The 22,326-nt window shown below is 34.9% G+C and overlaps 1 protein-coding gene across 1 annotated transcript in view; it reads left to right on the forward strand.

Annotated features, from left to right (window-relative positions):
- LOC129220725 (cystathionine gamma-lyase-like) overlaps positions 1-22,326 on the forward strand; it is a 77,868-nt gene that overhangs the window by 41,075 nt on the left and 14,467 nt on the right. Inside the window, exons 5-6 of the mRNA XM_054855155.1 lie at positions 14,972-15,103; positions 19,518-19,575. Of these exons, the coding sequence (XP_054711130.1) occupies positions 14,972-15,103; positions 19,518-19,575 (190 nt within the window). The remainder of the gene's footprint in view (positions 1-14,971; positions 15,104-19,517; positions 19,576-22,326) is intronic.

The raw sequence follows: 22,326 nt of genomic DNA on the forward strand, positions 1-22,326 counted from the left end.
TTTTTTAAAACAATTTATCGGAAAAATCTTGGGGTAATAATTATCTTTCAAAGTTGAATGATGTGTCATAAAAATCTGTTTTCCCGATCTTCAACCTAAAAATGTTTTATGTAGATGGGTGTCCCTGTTATAACACTTGCACTGCAAGTGGAATCCGGCAACAATATACAGCGCATGCCGCATTATCATTAAAACTGAAATTTTTGGAAGCAGACACGAAGATAGCTTCAAACTCTGATATATCTCTAAAACTGTACTCCCACTAAAAGTCAAATTTTGTTATTATTATATCTGAATTAGTCGCACTTGTTACAATTGATGATCTTTTAACACTTTTCATAACATCATCATCATATCATACTCCAGGGTTCCCCGTACTTACCATTTTTCGTGATTTAACCGGTTGGATGAGACCCAACTCTACACAGCTCTGTTTGGTTCTGAATACAGCTCAGATTTTTTTTTAATTTTATTCATCCAGAAAAGAAGCCGATCAATCCCTTGTTCAGCACCTCTAAAGGTATTCATTCACTTAGAGGACTTTGTGATCTCGAATTATTAAAAGAGCCCTAGTCACCACCAACGAACACGGAGGATCTTCGATCGACTGGCATCGAATCCGGGAACCTTTCTTTTACGAGTGCGCTGCCTCACCGATCAGGCCACTACGGCCCCTAACACCTATCATTGTGAACTACTGAATGCGAACAAATCCATAAAGGAAAACTATGAATGATTTGACTGTAAAAAAGGGACAACGGTGTCTTTCGCCAAAGGGTATACGGTCCGAGTCATGCAATAAAAACGAAGAAAATAGAGCAGAAACAAACAATAACGCGGAAAATGGATGAGCGATAATCCGGAAGTGAGAAAATGAAAGCGAAAACAGAGAAAAAGCAGAGAGCAAAACGCCTCGTGAAAGCGATGGAGGGTTGTGAAAATGCTTCACGAGAGAATGAAAACGTTTTAAAATAAATTTAAATCAAGGTCAAGGACTTAAGAATAGTAAAGATCGATACGTTCCTCGAAAAAGAAAAGGGTGCCGATCAGTCGAATTTCAGCAATCAAAGAACACGTGCGTTCTTTGAGCTTTACGGTTATCTCACATCACTTCAGGGCTTCAGACACCCAGGGCTGTGGAGTCGGAGTCGAAGAGTCGGAGTCGGACTGATTTTGGAGCAAAAGAGTCGGAGTCTTTGAAAAACATACCAACTCCGACCTTCTTTTTTTTTCTCTAGTTTTCACTTACTCTCCTTACCTTAAATAAATAAATAAATAAATAAATAAATAAATAAATAAAAAAAACAGCAACTACAAATTGGTTCGATTTACGTATATAGACCTCCTAATAAAAGAACAACCATTGGCAACTATCTGGCTTCTTCACTTATCGAACTTACACTTTCTGTAATAGCAACAGCTTATTCCACCGCCCCGCTAGTTTGCTTGTTTTTTTTTTTTTTTTACTTTTTTGAACTAATAGCAACTGTCAGCAAACGGTTTTGTTGCTATAACATTGATACAATAACCACTTTCAAATAAAAATAATAATATATTTTTTACTCCGATCTCAGTTAAATAGTAAAAGGAAGATATACCTTGAGCAAGTCGGGAAAATATATCAGATTTTTAAATCTAAAGACTATGTCTATAAGCTTGGTTCTCACTAAAATGTATGAAATAAAATAAGTAGGGGAGGGTGTCCCAAAGCGGGTTGGCATTCGTTTGCCACCGTATGGAGTGCAAGCTGCGATGTATGCGTATGTAGTGTTTACCTGAACACCCCTGAGTTTCAATCAGTCATAGCAGCAGTGAAACGGCATGGCGTAACCAAGCTTAAAATAAGAAAAGTGATACATATCTAAACTAGTATGTTGTGGCCATCACGAAACTTTCTTCCATATTTTTCTTTTTTTTTTTTTCTGATCCCTCCCCATGCTTGACAATATGCAATATTCCCAACAAAACAAAATTACACATGCAAAAACTAGACGACCATCCAAATGTTTGAATTATTGCAAAAGCAAAGCAAAGAGCGAAAATTGAAAGTTATTTTAAAAGCCTTGCTTGAATTAATTATAAATATTTTATTTGTTAACAAACATAAGATGGCAACAGTTAAAAATTTTAAATCATTGAGATAATATTTCCGATCATTTCCATACAATTAAAATCACGAGAAATACGCAGACGACAATCTATTACGATTTATCTTTCTTATTGTTGTATTAATAAAGCTATTTTTATTCGCAAAAAAAAAAAAAAAAAAAAAAAAAATCAACTCCTCTTGGAGCGATTGGCGTCAAAATTGAACCAAAGCCTGTTTACATATGGATTAACATATGTTCCAAATTTCAACCAGAACGTAGTATTACTTCTTGAGATAGGGCACTCACAATGGAAAAAAAGAACGGGCGATTGCGCTACTCCCTTTCTAGCTGTTGACACCAAAATAAAATCAGCTCTTATACCCACTAAGGGCTACTTGCCGATAAATTTTTCTTTCATTCCGTTCATTATTTCTTGAGATACAGCAGTCACAATTGACGACAAAAAACATTCTATAGCTCAACCCCCGTTTGAGTTATTGACACCAAAATTGAATCAGCACCTGTTCCTGTTGATGGGAACATATGAACCAAATTTTGTTTGATTCCGCCTGTTACTTCCTGAGGAATAGCAAGCACGCGTAACTCAAAAAACGTCCCATTGCTCCACCCCCTTGGAGGAATTCGCGCCAAAAACCAATGGGCACAAGTTCACATAGGGGCACATATGTGTACCAAATTTCGTTCGATTTCATGCGGTAGTTTTTGCTGTAGAGCGGCCACAAAAAACTGGTCACACACAGACGTGACACACATACACACACACACACACACACACAGACAGACAGACATTTTCCAAAAATAGTCGAAATGGACTCAGCACAACTCAAAACGTTCGAATCCGTCAAAATTCGAAATTCAAAAATTTGCACGAATCCAATACTTTCTTCTATATATTAGATATAGAAGAAAGTAAAACTAGTATGTTGTGGCCATCACGAAACTTTCTTCTATATTTTTCTTCTTTTTTTTTTTTTCTGATCCCTCCCCATGCTTGACGAGGAAGCAATATTCCCAACAAAAACAAAATGACACATGCAAAAACTTGACGACTATCCCAATGTCTGAATTATTGCAAAAGCGAAGCAAAGAGTGAAAATTGAAAGTTATTTTTAAAGCCTTGCTTGAATGAATTACAAATATTTTATTTGTTAACAAACATAAGATGGCAACAGTTAAAAATTTTAAATCATTGAGATAATATTTCCTATCATTTCCATACAATTAAAATCACGAGAAATACGCAGACGACAATCTATTACGATTTATCTTTCTTATTGTTGCATTAATAAAAATATTTTTTATTCGCAAAAAAAAAAAAAAAAAAAAAAAAAAAATCAACACCTTTTGGAGCGATCGGCGTCAAAATAGAACCAAAGCCTGTTTACATATGGATTCACATATATTCCAAATTTCAACCAGAACGTAGCATTACTTCTTAAGATAGGGCACTCAAAATGGAAAAAAAGAACGGGTGATTGCGCTACCCCCTTTTTAGCTGTTGACACAAAAATAAAATCAGTTCTTATACCCACTAAGGGCTACTTGCCGATAAATTTTTCTTTCATTCCGTTCATTATTTCTTGAGATACAGCAGTCACAATTGACGACAAAAAACGTTCTATAGCTCAACCCCCGTTTGAGTTATTGACACCAAAATTGAATCAGCACCTGATCCTGTTAATACCAACATATGGACCAAATTTTGTTTGATTCCGCCAGTAACTTCTTGAGGAATAGCAAGCACGCGTAACTCGAAAAACGTCCCATTGCTCCACCCCCCTTGGAGGAATTCGCGCCAAAAACTAATGGGCACAAGTTCACATAGGGGCACATATGTGTACTAAATTTCGTTCGATTTCATGCGGTAGTTTTTGTTGTAGAGCGGCCACAAAAAACTGGTCACACACAGACGTGACACACATACATACACACACACACATACATACATACACACACACACACACAGACAGACAGACATTTTCCTAAAATGGTCGAAATGAACTCAGCACACCTCAAAACGTTCGAATCCGTCAAAATTCGAAATTCGAAAATTTGCACGAATCCAATACTTTCTTCTATATATTAGATATAGAAGAAAGTAAAAAACTAAAGGTTTTTAACTTGTGATTAGTCGAAAACCAGTTTATTACTTCCTTTTACCAAAAAGGAAGTATTGTATTCGCGAAAAAATTTTCACCCAAAAATCGGCCTTAATTTCCATTTTGCTCACCCCAAATGAATGTTGAGTTTTTTTTTCCAACCCGACCACACGTGGATATGTGCCTAGGAACATACAGACACCCGAAATATCCACTTTGACGATCCCCGAGTTATTTACATAGAGTTTTCTCGTGACGTCTGTATGTACGTATGTATGTACGTATGTGTGTATGTATGTCGCATAACTCAAGAACGGAATGTCCTAGAAAGTTGAAATTTCGTAAGTACACTCCTAGTGGGGTCTAGTTGTGCACCTTCCTTTTTGGTTGCATTCGAATTCTCCAAAGGGGGTCTTTTGCCCCTTTTTAGGGAGAAATCATTGTTAATTTAGATGTAAACTCAAGTGGTGTTATAATTTGGCGGACACTTGGCGATATATCGCCAGTCTTTTGCTCGCCAAGTTTTGTCACCAACTTGGCAACAAATTTGGCAATTTTTTATTTATTTTTTTTTTAAATCTGGTTTTAATTTGGCCACTGTAGGTGATATTTAGAGAATAAACTATTGAATCATATTAAAACTACCAGTAACGAGAAAATGACATTAAATTGAAGTAAAAGAAAGTCATGTGATGCACACATCAGCTCGTTTTTTTTAATGTCTATAACATTATGTTATTCTGACACCATCCACGTTCAAACTACGATGGTCATTTTGTTTGTTTCTTTCTTAAATTTAAGGTTACAATTATTGAAATTTAAAGCGTGCCTTCGGGCGAAGCGGGTATAAGACTTAATCATATATCTTAATATATAAAAACCTTCTGTGCGGACGTTTGTCACCATAAGGCTTTTAAACGTCTGAACCGATTTTGATCAAATTTTTTGTGCTTAATTAAGTTGTGGCAAGCATGGTTTCGAAGCGCGATGGATCGAATCGGAAACGTTTTTGTTAATTAATTAATTTAAAGATTGGATGGTTATATCTCGCAAATGATTAATATTTATTTTAATCTATTGTTCAGCGAGAGCTGAAATAAATATTTAACCCGTTGCCAAAGGACAATAAGAAAGCCAGCTCTGCTTTTTGTAATGAAATTTCCTACTTTGATATGTCAATTGAGAATAGATAAAACGTAGAGAGAGAGAGAAGCCTTCATTTCTCTTGAAGGCAACGATTTTAAGTCCCGTGATATATTTTAAACTAAAGTATTGGAAGGTTCACGCAAAACGTATGTTCTGTCGTCGTAGTTGAACCATGTGACCAATGATCAGAGAGTATCGTACCTAGCAACATTTGTTTCTCGGCTGAAATCCATCTGAGTATTGGCATCATTGTCAAGAATACTTTAAGGAATATCTAACTAATCAGTACATTATTAAAGAAAAAGATGATGGAACTAAAAGACGAAACAAATTTTATTTTCGTCCAGATAAATTACAATAGAGTAGTTCTATACTCAAAAGATCAGTGCAGTGGAAGATCTTTATCTTTGGTGGAAAGAACAAATTAGGCAATATATGAAGTTTTAAAAGTTTTCGTTCAAAAGATCGGATTCTAATCGATCGAAGTTGGCTTTGCTCACTGATCGGCTGGATTACAGTAACGTGGTGGCTTGGCGACTTTGGCTATAAACAATAGAGTTGCGTGATCATTTGTTTACATTTTAAAGCTACTAATTTATTGTATTTTTTCTTTATTTGGCGAAATATTTCATATGGTTTATTTTACATCGGGAGGGGGGGGGGGGGGGGAGGGTGAGTGATTTTCGCTTATTCAAAGAACTGTTTTTTACCTTTATCATTTTTTTAAACGGTATCCTTTCGATTGTTTTATTCTTTTTCATATGGGGGATGTTGCAGTGGGATTTCCCCTTTGTTCTAGATGGGCAGTTACTATTTTACACTTAATATCTGAAGACGCTTTTTATCCTTTGAGTATGGCTGAAGGAACAAACCGTCAAATGCGGGAGAAAAAATAGTTAATAAAACAACTGCTCAGTGGGCATTAGATAAATCAATTTGTAATAAATATACGCATTCTGACACCAAGCAGCTTAAAATGTTTTCTTTTTACTTATTTTTTCAACAAAACGGTTCAAAGATTTGATAGTTTATTGAAATTTCTTAACTTTTAAATTTACAAAGTTTGAACAGAACAACGTCTGTTGGGTCCTCCAGTTTAATTATAATTTCTTGACACATGGTGCTGACTTCGATTTTCTATTTCAATAATATAAGTATAACTTTAAAAAGTTACTTTTTATGATGGCAAGTCTATGAATTTAGTCAGTTATTTCTTTATGTTTAAAAAACAAATGTGCAGACTTTGATTTTCAATTTAACTTAGATAAGTATATTTTTTTATGATGGCAGTTAGCTAGTCAATTAACTGAATCATTTATAAGTTCATATTTGATTGGCAAATGTACCAAATCACAATTAGTTACGCTTACCCGCTTTACCCGCTTTAGGTCCCCTGGTTGGGCAAAGCGGATTTTCCAAGTGTTTGTAATGTTTGATAATAAATAAATATTTGGTTTGAAGTACTGCAAAATTATTATTTTTTTTTAAGTTCAAACACACTGCTAGGAAATAAAACCAATATTGCTGCGATAAAAATCCAAAAACTACTACTTTGGAGTGTTCTTTGTTAACCTGCCCGCTTTGGGCCTCCCTCCCCTACATGATTTGTTGGTTACAATACTCAATAATTTCAATTAATCATAAAATCTTCATTTTAAGGTTAATTCTAAAGCAGCCAGTAAAATTAAAATTAAAAATTGGACGAAGAAGAAATGTAGGTACAGTAAAAGCTATTCGCATAAGGCTGTATACCGCCGCATTTTGTGTAAAATTTGTTCAAACTGTACATGTACCCGGCCTCTCTTCGTAAAAAAATAATATTACGCTTACATTTTATAGATGCAATATAAAGATTTATTGGGGACATTTTTCAGAATGAAAGAATTTATATATTTTTTTAAATATAACTCTGAAATTAACTTGGGGTGGAACCTACCACATGGGTGTCACCCGGATCAGACCTCTTCCTCTCAAGAAAAGGTTTTGACTTTGCGAAAAAGGTTTTTTCTCTCTCAAGTTACAGCTCTCAGAAATTGAAAGCACACGATTTGATCAACATTTATTTGTGAAACATTAAAGGAGAGAAAATTAATCGTTTCCATTTTTTAAAAAAAAATTTGACTTTTAAGTACTTTTATTTTTAAAATCGTAACTATTGGAAAATTTGAGGTTCAAATTTTATTTCAAACGTTTTGGGCATCATAGGTTTACGATAAACTACCACGCGAAAACTTCATAAAAAGGAATTAATATTTCATTCGCTAAAGTAAGACAAAACAACGTAAGCAGAAGCACAAATTTGTAAATTACAGCAGACACGTGTTTCGGCGTAACAGGGAACGCCTTTTTCAATGCAAAAAATAATTAGCTTATGGATGAAAAGACATCCGACAAAAGCCATATCAGCCATATCATCCATAAGCTCATTATTTTTTGCATTGAAAAAGGCGTTCCCTGTGACGCCGAAACACGTGTCTGCTGTAATTTACAAATTTGTGCTTCTGCTTACGTTGTTTTGTCTTACTTTACTGTTCAGCACAAAGGTATTTATTTATCTTATTTCATTCGCTGTTTAGAGGTTTCTTCCCCTTCCCATGAGGGGGGAAACCGAAATAAAGAAGAGAAAATAGATAAATAAAAATCTAGGATAAATAAAAATCCTGGATTTTAAATCTCGTTTTAAAATCCAGGAGTCGGAGTCGGCCAATTTCCTTCCGACTCCGCAGCCCTGCAGACACCGCATAATGGCACGGTTGTCTTGACCTTGACCCAAAAAAGCGAGACTACAGTTGCAAGAAAAAGTAAAAAAATAAACACTTCAGTTGTTGTGGCTGTTTAGATTATATAACAAGGAAGAGTTCTGAAGGAATCTTTTCATATTCCTGAGTGACCTTCGGATAAAAATGAAAAACAGTTACATAAGCAATCAAAAAGCAGAAGCAAAAGAAAAGAATAAATCAACCTTTGAAAAAATACGATAAATGCCATTAAAAGAAAAGTCACGATCCAGTGGAACAACTTTAGTTCTAGAACGTTAAATGATGACTTTTTTCTTTTAATGATCAAAAAAAAAATTTCTAGCACCAAAGGTTAGGAAGCGAATGCGAATATAAAAACCTTGAAAATAAGCTGAATCAGAGTGGAGGTTTTGAGATGACCTTTCAAAAGAGTAGAACCAGAATTCAATGATTTTTGGATACATAATCAATAGTGTGAACAGGACCGGATTTAGGGGAGGGCAGGCGGAGCTACTGCCCCGGGGCCTCTACAACAAAGGGGCCGCCACAATAAATTTTTTACAAAATATCCTAACTTTCACGGGTCGAAAATATCGGATATATACATATATATCAAAATACTTGGATATTATATCAAAGTATCGGATATTTTCAAAAAATATGCTGATTTTTTCGAACCCTGATTAGGGGTCTCCACTCCTTCATTGCCCCGGGGCTTCCACACTTGCAAATCCGGCCCTGGGTGTGAAGCAACCTTGATTCAGAGTAAAAAATTTAATGATTAGGGAAAAAAGATCTAAATACAGTTCAAGCAACAAGATTTAGATGAAGAACAGATTTTCAAATTACGGACACTAACTTTAAATAATGCTTAAAGAAACTAGCATTTTCTTTGCAACAAAAATATTTTTGTATGAAGATACCCAGCGAATTAACATCGAAGAGCTACGAAACAGTTTTCTGAATTAATTTGTTTGTAATTGCTGGGAAAAAAATAGAAAGTCTTTCCTCGAAGATTTTTTTTCTCCACACAGAAATGTCTTCTTATTATTTAGAACCATTAGTATTGATTATAGTGCTCACGTAAATTCATTTGTGCATTCTTTTTTACTGTGGCTGCGCCTTCTGCATTGTAATTTATACGGTTGGTCTCTGTAAAGCAAACAAAAACGGTAAGCGGAGGTTGAATGACGCAAATTGAAAATACCAAATAAATGTAGTGGAATTCAGAAAAGACAAAAAAACAAGAAGTTCTGTCTAGAACTTAACGAGCCTACTATACCCATACTACTTTCTAGTACCTGATCAATATTCTCAAAAATAGCTAAAATTTGCAAATTGTTTCAAATATATTTTTTAAATATTTTAAGCTGATTTCTAGGAATAAAATATTCCACACTCATCTTAAAAGCAGCAGCACCTTTTAAACAAAACATCTAATACACTTTTTTCCATAAAATCTTTAACAGCTTTCAAAACGAAAAAAATAATAATTAAAATTAATAAGCTTATTAAAATAAATACATCATATAAAAAAATCGTTTCTTTTTCCCCTGTTGCAAAAAATATTTTTTTAAATGAATTAATGCAATTACCAAAATAAATAAAAACAATAAAATGTCAACTTAAAGATGTAATTTTCATTGTCAAAAAAAAAAAAAAATCGTCTGCGTATATCTTTATGTAGAAACATGAATGACTTCGAGTTTATTCGCCGAAAACTGAATGCCTAAATTAAAACTTTAGCGTCAAAATAAAGACAAGTCATACCAACAATAATTATTTCACAGTTAAAACCATAGCTGCGGAGACGGAGTCAATCTCATTTTGGGATAAAGGAGTCGGAGTCGAATATCCAAAAATCAGAGTCAGTCATCTGTCCTCCGTGTATACATTTTTGCCAAAGCTACGAAGTCAGAGTCGAAGTCGGGGAGTCGGAGTCAGATTAATTATCGGGCACAGGAGTCGAGTCGGAGTCAGGTGCCCCTAAATTCTCCGAGTCGGAGTCTGGAGTTTGGCGTCAAGAGCTGTTTCCAACAAAATTTGTTTGAAGTAAATCCGCCTTCAAGTACGGAATCTACATTGACTTTCAGTTTCCCCGTAGACGCTAATGTTAAGGGATTTGAACTGTTCAAAATTGAACGGAAAATTGTTGAAATCAAAAAGATATTTTATATACAAGTTTTTTATCAAAAGTTTTTTACTACAAAGTTTGTTTGAAGAAAATTCACCTCACAGTTCGGAATTGCCTTGAATTTCCCCGTAGGCGCTAATGTTAAGTTTTTTTGAACTGTTCAAAATTGAACAAAAAATAGTTCAAATCAAAAAGTGAAATATGGGAATGAGGTGTACTCGCCGAGATCTTTCGAACAAAAAAAAGTTTGTTCGAATCGGACTATTCATTCAAAAGTTATTACGGGGGGGGGGGGGGGGACAGACAGACAGACCGACAGACAGACAGACCGACAGACAGACAGACCGACAGACAGACAGACCGACAGACATTTTCCCCCATCTCAATACCCTACTTTCCAATTTTTAATTTTTCAATATTTATCTAACTATTTTATTTATTTTTGACTTTTTTTTGTTTTTCGGGATATTTTTAAGATGCATTAAGCCTTCTTTCATGCTTTTTTCCACTTTCTCTGACTTTTACTGGGAAAGTAGGCTAAAAAGGAAAGAAATCGGGAAAATTGAATTATTTTATTACTGGAAAATCGCACGTCAACGTATGACTTGTGAAAATTGCTTCTATATTTGAACAAAGCCATTGTCTGTTTGGTGATATATTGATGAGTGAAAATTTAACCCAACTCCAGTGGATTAATCCTAAACTCTAGTAGATAGCGTTCATTGTTGTCCTTTTTTCGTTTCTTCATTCTGCTAAAATGAGGCTTAGCAGTGAAACAGTTAAGTTACCGAATCCAGCTCAGTCTTGTCAAAATTAAAGAAATTCCCTGTATGTCAAACATTATCAAAAAATATTATCGAATTATCATGTCGTGGCGCGATTTTCATTGTTGGTGACGTCAGGAGTGTTACCCGATCAGTGAATTGGCTATTAGATATATGAGGATGCGGAGGCTAGGGGCCTGTGCGGATATCTCTACAGGGAGACAAATCATTGCGCAATCAAGGCTTCCAGGGCTTTCGAGAATTTGGTTCTTGGGAGTTTAGTTTCCTTGATGAAAAATTCATTAAATATTTTACCGACAAAAATAATTGAAAACTTATCAGCTCTAGCCCTGGATGTTATTTCTCTCTTTATGTTCTATAAGCAGGGTTGCAGACGTCCCGGATTTCAAGGGAGTCCCGTATTTTGAAAAATTGTCCCGCCTCCCGGGGAACTTCCATACGGGACGGCTAAAGTCCCGTATTCTAGCCAATAACAATATTGTACAAAACGAGACATTATTTTAAGGGGGGGGGGAAATTGATTAATAAAGAGTAATAAAAAAATAAAGAAGCAAAAAGTTCCGAGACGACCGACTCTATAGTAAACTGCTTGATTCTTACTAAAGCCTCGATTGAGTCAGACTTGGCTTTACGATCAGTTTCATCATTTTCTACCGACAGTACCAACGTTATTTTTGAAACAAAGTGGTCAGTATACAGTGACCTCTCACTTATACGCGACCCAAAGGGACAACGAAATTATCGCGCACAAGTGAAATTCGCGCATAAGCGAAAAACCAAAAAATATGCTTAAATGCAATACAGTTATAGTAATACTAATAGTACACTACTAATATTAATGAATCAATATGCACATAATTTCGGTTTATGCATTGTAATTTTTAAAAAAATGAAGTTGTACGATTGTTATTTTTTATACAAGGCAACGTCAATGCTTACCGCTTGACCACGACTTTTAATGACGACAACCTTTTCGTATGTAACCCGTTCTCCCCTCTCGATGTCAATCACAAGACTAATTCCACCCCCAATTGCTCATTTGTGCAAAAAAGAACGCGTGTTTGGAAGAATTCGAAAAATGAAATAAAGGCGTGCGATACATTCAAATAGACAGAACAAGAAGGGTACAAATTTTCTGATAAGCGAAGCGCAAATACGCGATTTCGCGATTTAACTAAAACTTGAAAAAATTTTATCGCGCATAAGTGAAAGGTGCATTTTAGGTTTCGCGTATAAATGAACAAGAGTTAACATTGTTTCCTTATATCGCTGGCCGGGCCCGTGAAAAAACGCGTATAACAGAGGTCGCGTATAAGCGAGAGATCACTGTATACCGTACTTAGAGAGCAAAAGAACAATTTACTTAAGTCAGGGTGTTTAGCTCATAAAGTTAACACTGCATTTCGCCATGCTGTTGTTGCTTTAGAAATTGATGTCAAAACATTTTGTTTTAAAAATTTATTCAAATTTTTCTAGATCTGCAACTAAGCGGAATGATCTGAAGGAGTTTTTGAGTTTGCTAACCTAGATTTTAAAGAGCTACTAAAACATATCCCGACACGATGGCTAAGTTTAGCTCCTGCTGTAGATCGCATTTAATCTTGGCCTTCTCTCATGAATTATTTTATAGGTGAGGGAGAATCCATTCCTAAGCCATTCAGAAAATTATTGCTTTCAAGTGAAGAAAGTGCAGCTCAAACGTGTGAAACCAATAAGTTTGCATTAGTTTTCCATTTTCTTGGTAATGTGTCCCCCGTTTTTGAAGTTGCCCGTAAAAAACTTCAAAATGAATCTACAACTGCAGCTGATAACTTTATGATATTATGACACATTTGGTGAAACAGCTAGAGAGCCAGATTTGAAGATAAGTTTTATGAATCGTTCGTCACTAAAACCTTAAAACATCTAGATGGTAGAAAAATACAATGTCTGACTGAAGGATACCAGAGATTTTTTGAAACAGCTCTCAAATACACACACACGAGTAAATGGTTTGATTTCATAGATAAAAATCCCCCTTTTGTTTTAAGACCAATGGCTTTAATGGATAAAGTAGTTTTCTGACTTCTCAGCTATTGTAGAACAGTTACATATTGAAAATAAAGTATCAGTAGATGATCTATACGATGACTTTTCAATAATAAAGGAAGTGCTTAATAGCTTAGTTGCACAAAAAGATATGAATGAAAACGATAAGTGGCAAATGATGCATTCAAATTATTTTACTCATTCAGATTTCTCCATTGGCTGGTTATGAATTATTTTATAGGCGAGGGAGAATCCATTCCTAAGCCCCTCAGAAAATTGCTGCTTTCAAGTGAAGAAAGTGCAGCTCAAACGTATGGCATTAAAAAACAAGTTATACTGTACGATTAATTGCATTACTATTTGAGATAAAGTAGCCACATTTAACAAGAAAAATTTTCAATTGCACCGTTTAACTTATAGCGAACGCAAGTAAAAAACTAATTTTTACCTGTTCCTATTAACGTCGCTATGTTTACTGAGCTTCGTTCTATTGCTTGCTTTATTCTTTGAGTTAGAGTTCCTTCTAAAATGTGCTCACCCATAAATATACTGAGAGAAATCTATGGAAAGCTATTATAACATGGTTGTTTATCACTCCTTAAAAATACATAAACAATGATTGTCCTCAACCTCAAAAATATCTCCCCCCCCCCTTCACTCCTCGAAGCCTGTCCCGTATTTACTGTTCTAAAATCTGGAAACCCTGTCTATAAGTGTCCTGCTTCTTAACTTTTTTTCAAATGCACAATTTTTACACCGTTTTTTAAGAAATTGTTCTGAATAATTTATTATTGAGATGTGAGTTTTAGTATTCCATATCACAATTTTCCACTTTTGATTTTTAAGATTAATAACTGACCATCTACAACAGTTTCATTTACAAAAAAAAAAGAAAAAGAAAAAGAACAAGTATTCTTATTTATATGGTCTTGGATTTTCTTCTTTCCTCTTGAAAATTTCATGAGCTCAGTCTTGGGTTTTGCAAAGAATCCCGATGGCAGCCCTGTGTGCAATCCAACCTTTTTGAGGATATCGCTTAGTTTATCTCTAAGTAACGGCCACTGTTTAGTGATCGGGTATTATTTTAACTATGCAGTACCACATGTAGTCTATTACAGTCAGGAAACAAATGCCGCCGAAGATTAAAGCATTTGGTAATACAGGCATTTTAAAAAAAATGATACTCATACTGTAATATTTTGTTGTGAGTCAAAAATTATTTTTGTTACGATAAAATGATAAAGTTCATGCAATTAACATTTTAAATATTAATTCAGACCTTCTAATACTCAGTGAAATATTTATTTAGTTAATATTAAGCTTATTTGTATTTTAAATAAGTTGTTCATTTACTCAAGTACATGGGGCAAAGTGGATGGGGCAAAGTGAAATAATTTATTTCATTTACTCACTCAATCGTTTAATTTAAATCACTTACGTTTTCATTAGAAATTGATTCATTTACATTACTTCATTTAAAAACTGCCTTATATTTATTAGTTCATTCACTTATTTTCTTATGTATTCATTCTTTTACTCGCTCATATAGTTTTCTTCATACATTAATTGATTTATTCATTTAATTATTCGTTTATTAATTCATTTATTGATTCAACCTTGTATTTACTGATTCTTTTGATCAAAAATACGTTTTAAAATCGAATAAAAAATATTTCATTAGAAAAATATTTCATTTTTCACTTTGCCCCATAAAAAAAAGTGAAAAAATTCAACTTTTTTTTCGAAAACTCAAATTTACTGCCAAAAGTAAAAAATACTGTTTCAACGCAAGTTTTATTATAAAATAATACAATGTTTTTTCTTTATGTCCTGTAATTTTCGAAACAAATTTCCGATTTGTTCATTTTGAAAAAACTCAGTCTTCTTACCTTTGCCCCACATTCCCCTACTACTCTAAATTTCTTTCTAGATGGTTTGGATAGAGACCCCTTCTAATCCTACGATGAAAATGATAGATATAGCAGCAGTTGCAGCGATCCTGAAAAAATATCCTGACATCTTCTTAGCTGTGGATAATACGTTTATGACACCTTATTGCCAAGTAAGTGCTGTAATTAATTAAAAAAAAAAAGGAAAAAGATCTGTGACCCACTTCCCCCAATTAACTCTAATTTGAATTCCGAAACTTTGAATTCAAATTATGTTTTTCGCAATCACGAGTTGCGACAAGACCCTACTGATTAGAGTTATTGTTTCTAGAAATGGCTCCCCCCCCCAAGCATGTCCCTCCTCCTGGGTGGTTACGTGTGTATAGTTGTGTGTGTAGGCTTACGTGTGTGCACGTAGGCGTGTGTATGTGTGTAAAGGCGTGCGCGCGTAGGGGAATGTGTATGAGCATGCATGTGTAGGACATGGACGCCACCGCCCAGCAAAAATGGATTCCGGTGGACGGTGTTCAGGGCCAGCCGCGACGCCGCCGGTGGACGGTGGTGCTGCAGCCCTGGTCCAAGCTGAAAAAGGAACCACAACGTCAAGGACGGTCAAATGAAAGCAATAAGCAATCGTGATTGCTCAAAAAACATGTTCGTTAGTTTGAGTTTTCATAACATGGAAGGTATCAGTATCATAAAAAATAAAACAAATAAATAGAAAATTAAATTATTTGTTTTACGAGCAAAAGGGCTTTTAAAAATCCAATTGCAAACAACAAGGGAGATACATAAGAAATACCTAAAGATGCTATACAAACAAAATTTCAACCTTCTGCTAGCAACCTTTTGTACGTCACGACCCTTATTTTACTAATTTAACAACGTGTGGTTATATATGGGGCAGCGAGAAGCAAAGGGATCTAAATGGACTATTTCGAGTAAAACGCATTTAACGTTCCTATCCTAGATCGGCTTTCATTATAATTTTTTTTACTTCCTTTTACAAAAAAGGAAGTATTGTATTCGCGAAAAAATTTTCACTCAAAAATCGACCTTAATTTCCATTTTACTCACTCCCGAATGAATGTTGAGTTTTTTTTTTCGACTCGACCACATGTGGAAAAGTGCCTAAGAACGTATAGACACGCGAAATATCCATTTTTACCATTCCCGTGTTAATTGCAACGAGTTTTCTCGTGACGTCTGTATATATGTATGTACGTCGCATAAATCAAGAACGGTATGTCCTAGAAAGTTGAAATTTGGTACTTAGACTCCTAATGGGGTCTAGTTGTGTACCTCCCCTTTTGTTTGCATTCGGTTGTTTCCAAAGGAGTCTTTTGCCCCTTTGGGGGGGGGGGAATCATTGGTGGTGTTAAAAATTGGCGGTTACTTGACGATATATCGCCAGTCTTTTGGTCGCCAAGTTTTGTTGCCAACTTGGCAACAAATTTGGCGGATTTTTTTAATGTTATTTTTTTTAATTTTTAAATCTGTTTTCAATTTGGACACTGTTGGTGATATTTAGAGAGTAAACTATTGAATCCCATTAAAACTGCCAGTAATGGGGAAATGGCATTATATTGGAGTATAAGGAAGTCATGTGATGCACAAATCAGCACGTTTTTTTTTAAACATCATGCTGTATAGCAGCAACTATCAGGGCTACTAGTACAATCTCTTGCCCTAAAAGAGAGAAGAGTGTTGCCCTACCATTTATACTAATTATCTCAAATTTTAAATTTTGGCACTTACAATCCCTTTGCTTCTCATGGACTCATATTTGAACTCCCTATATACATTGCGCATGTTTTACATGACAATTTATGGCACTTGAAACATTTTATTTATGCATAATAATGCGTTAAACACAACTTTTGTAGAAATCAGAAAAATACATCTTCCATAATTTTTGACGCATGTATCGACAGAAAGTATTTATTCAAATATAAATTTTCCAGTTTCTCACGCATTTGTGATCAATACGAATCATAAAAAATCAGATTCTTTAAATTTACAAAACGCGACCCGCACTACCATTCGTTAGCGACTTTACAAAACATTAATGATGGTGAAACCCCAGTATCTGGGTGCTATAGTCTACCCCTCGGTACTACCTTGCACAGTTCCAGCTGCTTATTAAAATCACATTCTATCTGAAGACATTTGATATTGTAAAGCTGGTGATTTTATAAACCGGCATACCTGCACTTAATGAAATAAAATGTTTTAAAGTTTAAACGTTCCAAAAAAAGAAATGAATTGCTACTGTTGATGTATGTGCTGTTAAATGTACTGATGAATGCACTGTGTTTAAGTGTTTCAAAATACAGTTGACATTTTCACGAAACAAAACGTACATTTATTTTACTAGCACAAGGGTCTCAAATATTGGCGTCTTTTTGTTTGATTAACCGAATTTGAAAAAGACGTATTCAACATTGTTTGAAAGTTTGTAAAAAAAAATATTACATTCAACATTACCTTTGTTTTATTCATGTTTTATACTTTGTTCTTTAAACTCATTGTCGTATGGCATCAATTTCTTTCCAGACATCGATTGATAAAATAATTTTGATATTCTTGTAATTTTTAACATATTATAGTCTTTTCAATTTTTAGCGAGCTTAATTTTATACAACAGCGATAGTGATTTAATTAAAGGTTGGTTTTACTCGTTTGGATACTGTGATGATTATATTCTTCCAGAATTGATTTTAAAAAGTGACTGGTTTTATCATCCATTGATTAAATAATCATCCAATGATAACTGTATTGTGGTATCCTGATCGGTAAGGCATCGGACTTGTGATCGGAGGGTCTCTGGTTCGATCCTGGCTGGTCGAAGATCCATCGTCTTTATTAAATAGCGAGTGGGGAACGTTAAATATGCTCGTGGTCACCAAGTCCTCCAAGTGAAGCGGTACCTCTGGGGGTGCTGGACAAGGGATTGCTTGAGTATCTGGTCTGAATCAAAAAATCAGAGCTGTCTTCAGGGTATCAGGGTCCCATCATCCAACCTTAGAGAAGGAATCAGTAAATGGGGGGAGCACGTCCAATCAATTGCTTAGTAAATGCTCAGGTAAGGACTCCAAGTCACTTGACTCAATAACGACGAATGGTCAACACGTCTGCGTGAAACTAGCGAATGAAACTTGATTTCTTCCAATGCTTTGCTTCAAGATCTATCACGTGACTCGGGATCTTTGTTTCACAAATGAAAGTTTTCACTCCCTCCACTTTATCTCTTCTCAATGCATCCAACTGGTTTAACCATAAATAAAGATGATCCTGGAGTGAAAAGTGATTACTGTATTGGAAGAGGTTTTTCCCCCCCTGTCTGATAATTTTCCCTCTTCAATCCCTTAATTTTTTCTTTGCTGGAATATTACAATTCCTGTCAAATTGTTTATTTACAAACGTTCTAGCATCAGCACGTGTATTTTTTTCTTTTTTAAAAAAACTTTTATATATTTATTATGGGCCTTCCTTCTACGAATGTCCTTACGCTTTAAAGGGAGAAGAGGCGTTCGTGAAGTGTAACATCACGCATTCTTTAATTAAAATATGTTCATGAAAAACAGCATGACATCTGACGAGGGAAAGGGGTAAGGTGAAGTGTGACTCATTGTGACAAGGGAGAGAGGATCAAAATTGTTGAAAAAAGTATGACGTTCACACACACACACATATATGTAGATTGCTTCCTTTTGCAATTTACATAGTTCGATTTCTGTAATTTAAAGTTTAACTATTGTCAACTCTCAATAATTCGAAGTCCCAAAAGACCGGTTAAAAACTTCGAGTTATCGGTAGCTCGAATTATTTGATCTTCCTTTCCCAGAAGTTTAAAAATGATTTTTTTTTTAAAGAAATAGTGCATAATAGATTGATTACAAAACGTAAAGTTTAGATAAAGTAAATTATTATTTTAGCTCTTCATAAAAAATATTTCAGCAGTGAAATTCTAGGCCGTCAGCCATGACAAAAAGTAGCCCAATCGGATAGTTTTCAAGATATCTTGCAACAAACACATTAAGGAGCACTATTGTAAATAAATTATCCCTCTTCTACAAGGTGATAGCAAAACAATTTGTTAAAGGAGAAAAACCACTTTTTTCCTATTTTGACTGCATTTTTATGCATAAAATTGAAACCAACCTGCGTTAAAACTTCGGCTTAAGAGAAGTATGTATTCGAGATACAGAGACAACTTTGTATTGAAAACACGAAACCAATTTGGGACCAAATGCAAACTTCGATATAAAGGAATATTCGAGTTATAAGGCTTCGAGTTATCAAGAGTCGGCTGCAAATGTTTTTTTTTCTTCATGATGAGTTTAGCAAAAAGAAGAATTGTTATTACAGTTGATTTCAGTGAGGTTATCTTATAGGCAATGATACTGATGCGATAACCCGACTCATTTTCTCGTTCAGTTAAGCACCCAAGAAGAAATAACCACTCTTAAAGTCAGGGTATAAGTTATTGCAGCAGAAATACACGTATATATTTTGTACTTACAACCACATTCAGGCGTATGTGTGCTTACCATAATACTTTTATTTCTTTATTTTTTTTTTCAGAACCCATTGCTACTTGGAGCAGATATTGCAATGCATTCTCTTACAAAGTATATGAATGGTATGAGCCGATTTTGTCCGTTTAAAGAGAAATTACAGTCGAAATCGCTTATAACGAGCCCTGATTTAACGAAACCCTGATTTAACGAGGAAATCAGAATTACTTGGTTGGTATAATGTGAAGTCTACTGGAGCATTTCTTGTTTTTTACGAGCAAACCGTTGCTTAAAGCGAGCAATATTTTGTGATTCATAAAATGTCTATTGACTTCCAGTGCAGTTTATATTTCCTTGGAAAAATTCCTTAAACTTTCTGAAGTTAGTGAAGAGTCAGACAGGGGTTCCCCTCTTAACAGCAAGGGCGCACCTCCCTCAATATAGTAAAGAACCCCCCAAGCATGATCCCCCCAAAAAATTGAAAAATACTCCTCAAAACACCCCCTAAAAATACCATGCCCCAGCGCCATGACCCCCCCCCCCCAGGTGGGCACCCCTGAGTCCGAAATCATGAGAACAAGTGATTGCTGTACTTTTCTTTAGTTTATGGAGTAGAGAAGCATTTGAAAAATATTTGTCGAGTAGTCGCTGCCAATGTTATTACTATTGTAACTCTAATTCAAACTAAATCAGATAAAAACAATCATGACATCAATAACGATAATATCAAATGTGAAGAATTTCAAGCTGAACCACGCTCAACGTAGTCGATGGCTTTTGATGTGCAGAAAAGCAGCCAACTGTTTTAGAGGTCAGGGGTATAAGTGACGAAGGATATCTAGCCATAAGCATTTCTCGAAAACAGTAAAGTAAGAAAGAGACAATAAGACTAGTTCTAAGCATATTAACTAATTTGTTTGGTACTGTACAGAAAAAAAAATCACATAAAGCAAATGTGTTTTGAATTCTTATGATTTCTTCACAAACCCATTTTTTACGAGCACTTGGTTATAACGAACAAATATCGCGGTCCCTTCGCACTCGTTACAAGCCAGTTCGACTGTATTATTATTTAAGATAAAATTATTTCTTGAATGAAAACACACAATAATGTATTTGCCTCAAAACTTTGTTTTCCCAATTCAATTTTATTCGTTATATTAGTATGATAAGTCACGAGAGTATTCACGAGAAGTTACACTGCATACGAATAAGAAGCAAAATCTGCAAAAAATTTCATCGCTCAGACTTTGTGGTTGCGCACTGCTTACACTATATCATTTTTGTACATCATGCTCAAGTGAGACACCAGATCAAAGATACTTTTGTTGTTGCTCCAGTATTAAGGGGGTATTCTAGTCTAGAAATTCAAAAAAAAAAATCAATTTTTTTTCTTTCATATTCTCAAAGTTTAGACCTTTAAGAATAAGTTTCTAAGAGGATTTATGGAAACTCAAATTATTTTTTTAGTTACAGTTAATTTTGTTAAAATTAACTCTTCTGCTGGAATGACACTGCAAACTTTAAACGCGTTTTTCTCGAAACTAGTTTTTTCGATACGTTTGACAATATATCTCAAGTTCTAATGTACCGATTTACTTGAAATTTGGTGCAGACTTTCTTAGTACTATCAAAATTGTCTTGACGTAGGGTTTTTTTATTTTTTATTTTCATTATTTTTTTAAAAATACCAAAGTTTAAAAAAGGAGCCAAAAATTGGACTTTTTTTTTTTTTTTTGAAATCGACGCCATTTTGTTTAAAAAAATATTTTCAAATCGGCTACGTCCAGACAATTCTACAGCCTTGTTTAATAAGAAGTAACCTTAACTACATGTTTCAGACCACCAGGAGGATTAGAATCATGTCAACCAGGAGACCCCCCCTTTTTTTAGAGTCCCCACTTTGCCAGCCTCCACCAACTTCAATTTTTTTTCCCAACTATTATGCGTTTTTATAATTTTAAAGTATGAATAAATAACTGATAAAAATGGATAATGAAAATAGCTACTGTTTTTTTTTCTATTAAGCACGTAAAATCACCTTAAAATCAAGCCTCTAGACTAGAATACCCCCTTAAAGCAAGTTTAAAAGAAATGATACACAATGAAGCAACGCAGCCGTTGCAGCTTCCTACCAAGTAAGCTTTTTACTCCATTCCCCTCCCTTGTTTAATTTAGCGAATTTTGAACGTGTTGCGGGAGGCCGTATGGCAACACGCACAAATAACTATCTTTACTAATAATAAAGCTGAAAGTCTCTCTATCCGGAGGATGTCTGGATGTCTGTAGGATGTTTGGATATCCGTGACGCGCATAGCGCCTAGACCGGTCGGCCGATTTTCATGAAATTTGGCACAAAGTTAGTTTGTAGTATGGGGGTGTGCACCTCGAAGCGATTTTTCGAAAATTCGATGTGGTTCTTTTTCTATTCCAATTTTAAGAACAAAAATCTCATAAGATGGACGAGTAAATTACGAAATTATCATAACGTGGAACCTAACATCAGCTCAAGCCAATTGGCGAGATACGAAATTATCATAACGTAGGACCGTAACATGGGTACAAGCCAATTGGCGTGAAAATTCACCACACATTATTTGCAAATATACAGGCGAACCAAAGATTTTTAGCCGTGCTTTAATAACTTGATACTTTAGACTTTAGATTATGATACGTAGCGGTTCCTTATGTTTGAATATAATTAAAAGACTAACTTTAAAACTCCAGGAATAAAGTGCAAATATTCATATATATATAATGGCGAATTCACTGATCGAGTAACGCTGACGTCACCAACAATGAAACTCGCGCCATAGCGTGGTAATTTGATAATATTTTTTGGCAATGTTTGGCATGCCGGGAAATGCTTTATTGTG

This window comes from Uloborus diversus, chromosome 4 (assembly GCF_026930045.1).
Source record: "Uloborus diversus isolate 005 chromosome 4, Udiv.v.3.1, whole genome shotgun sequence".
Classification (NCBI taxonomy): domain Eukaryota; kingdom Metazoa; phylum Arthropoda; class Arachnida; order Araneae; family Uloboridae; genus Uloborus; species Uloborus diversus.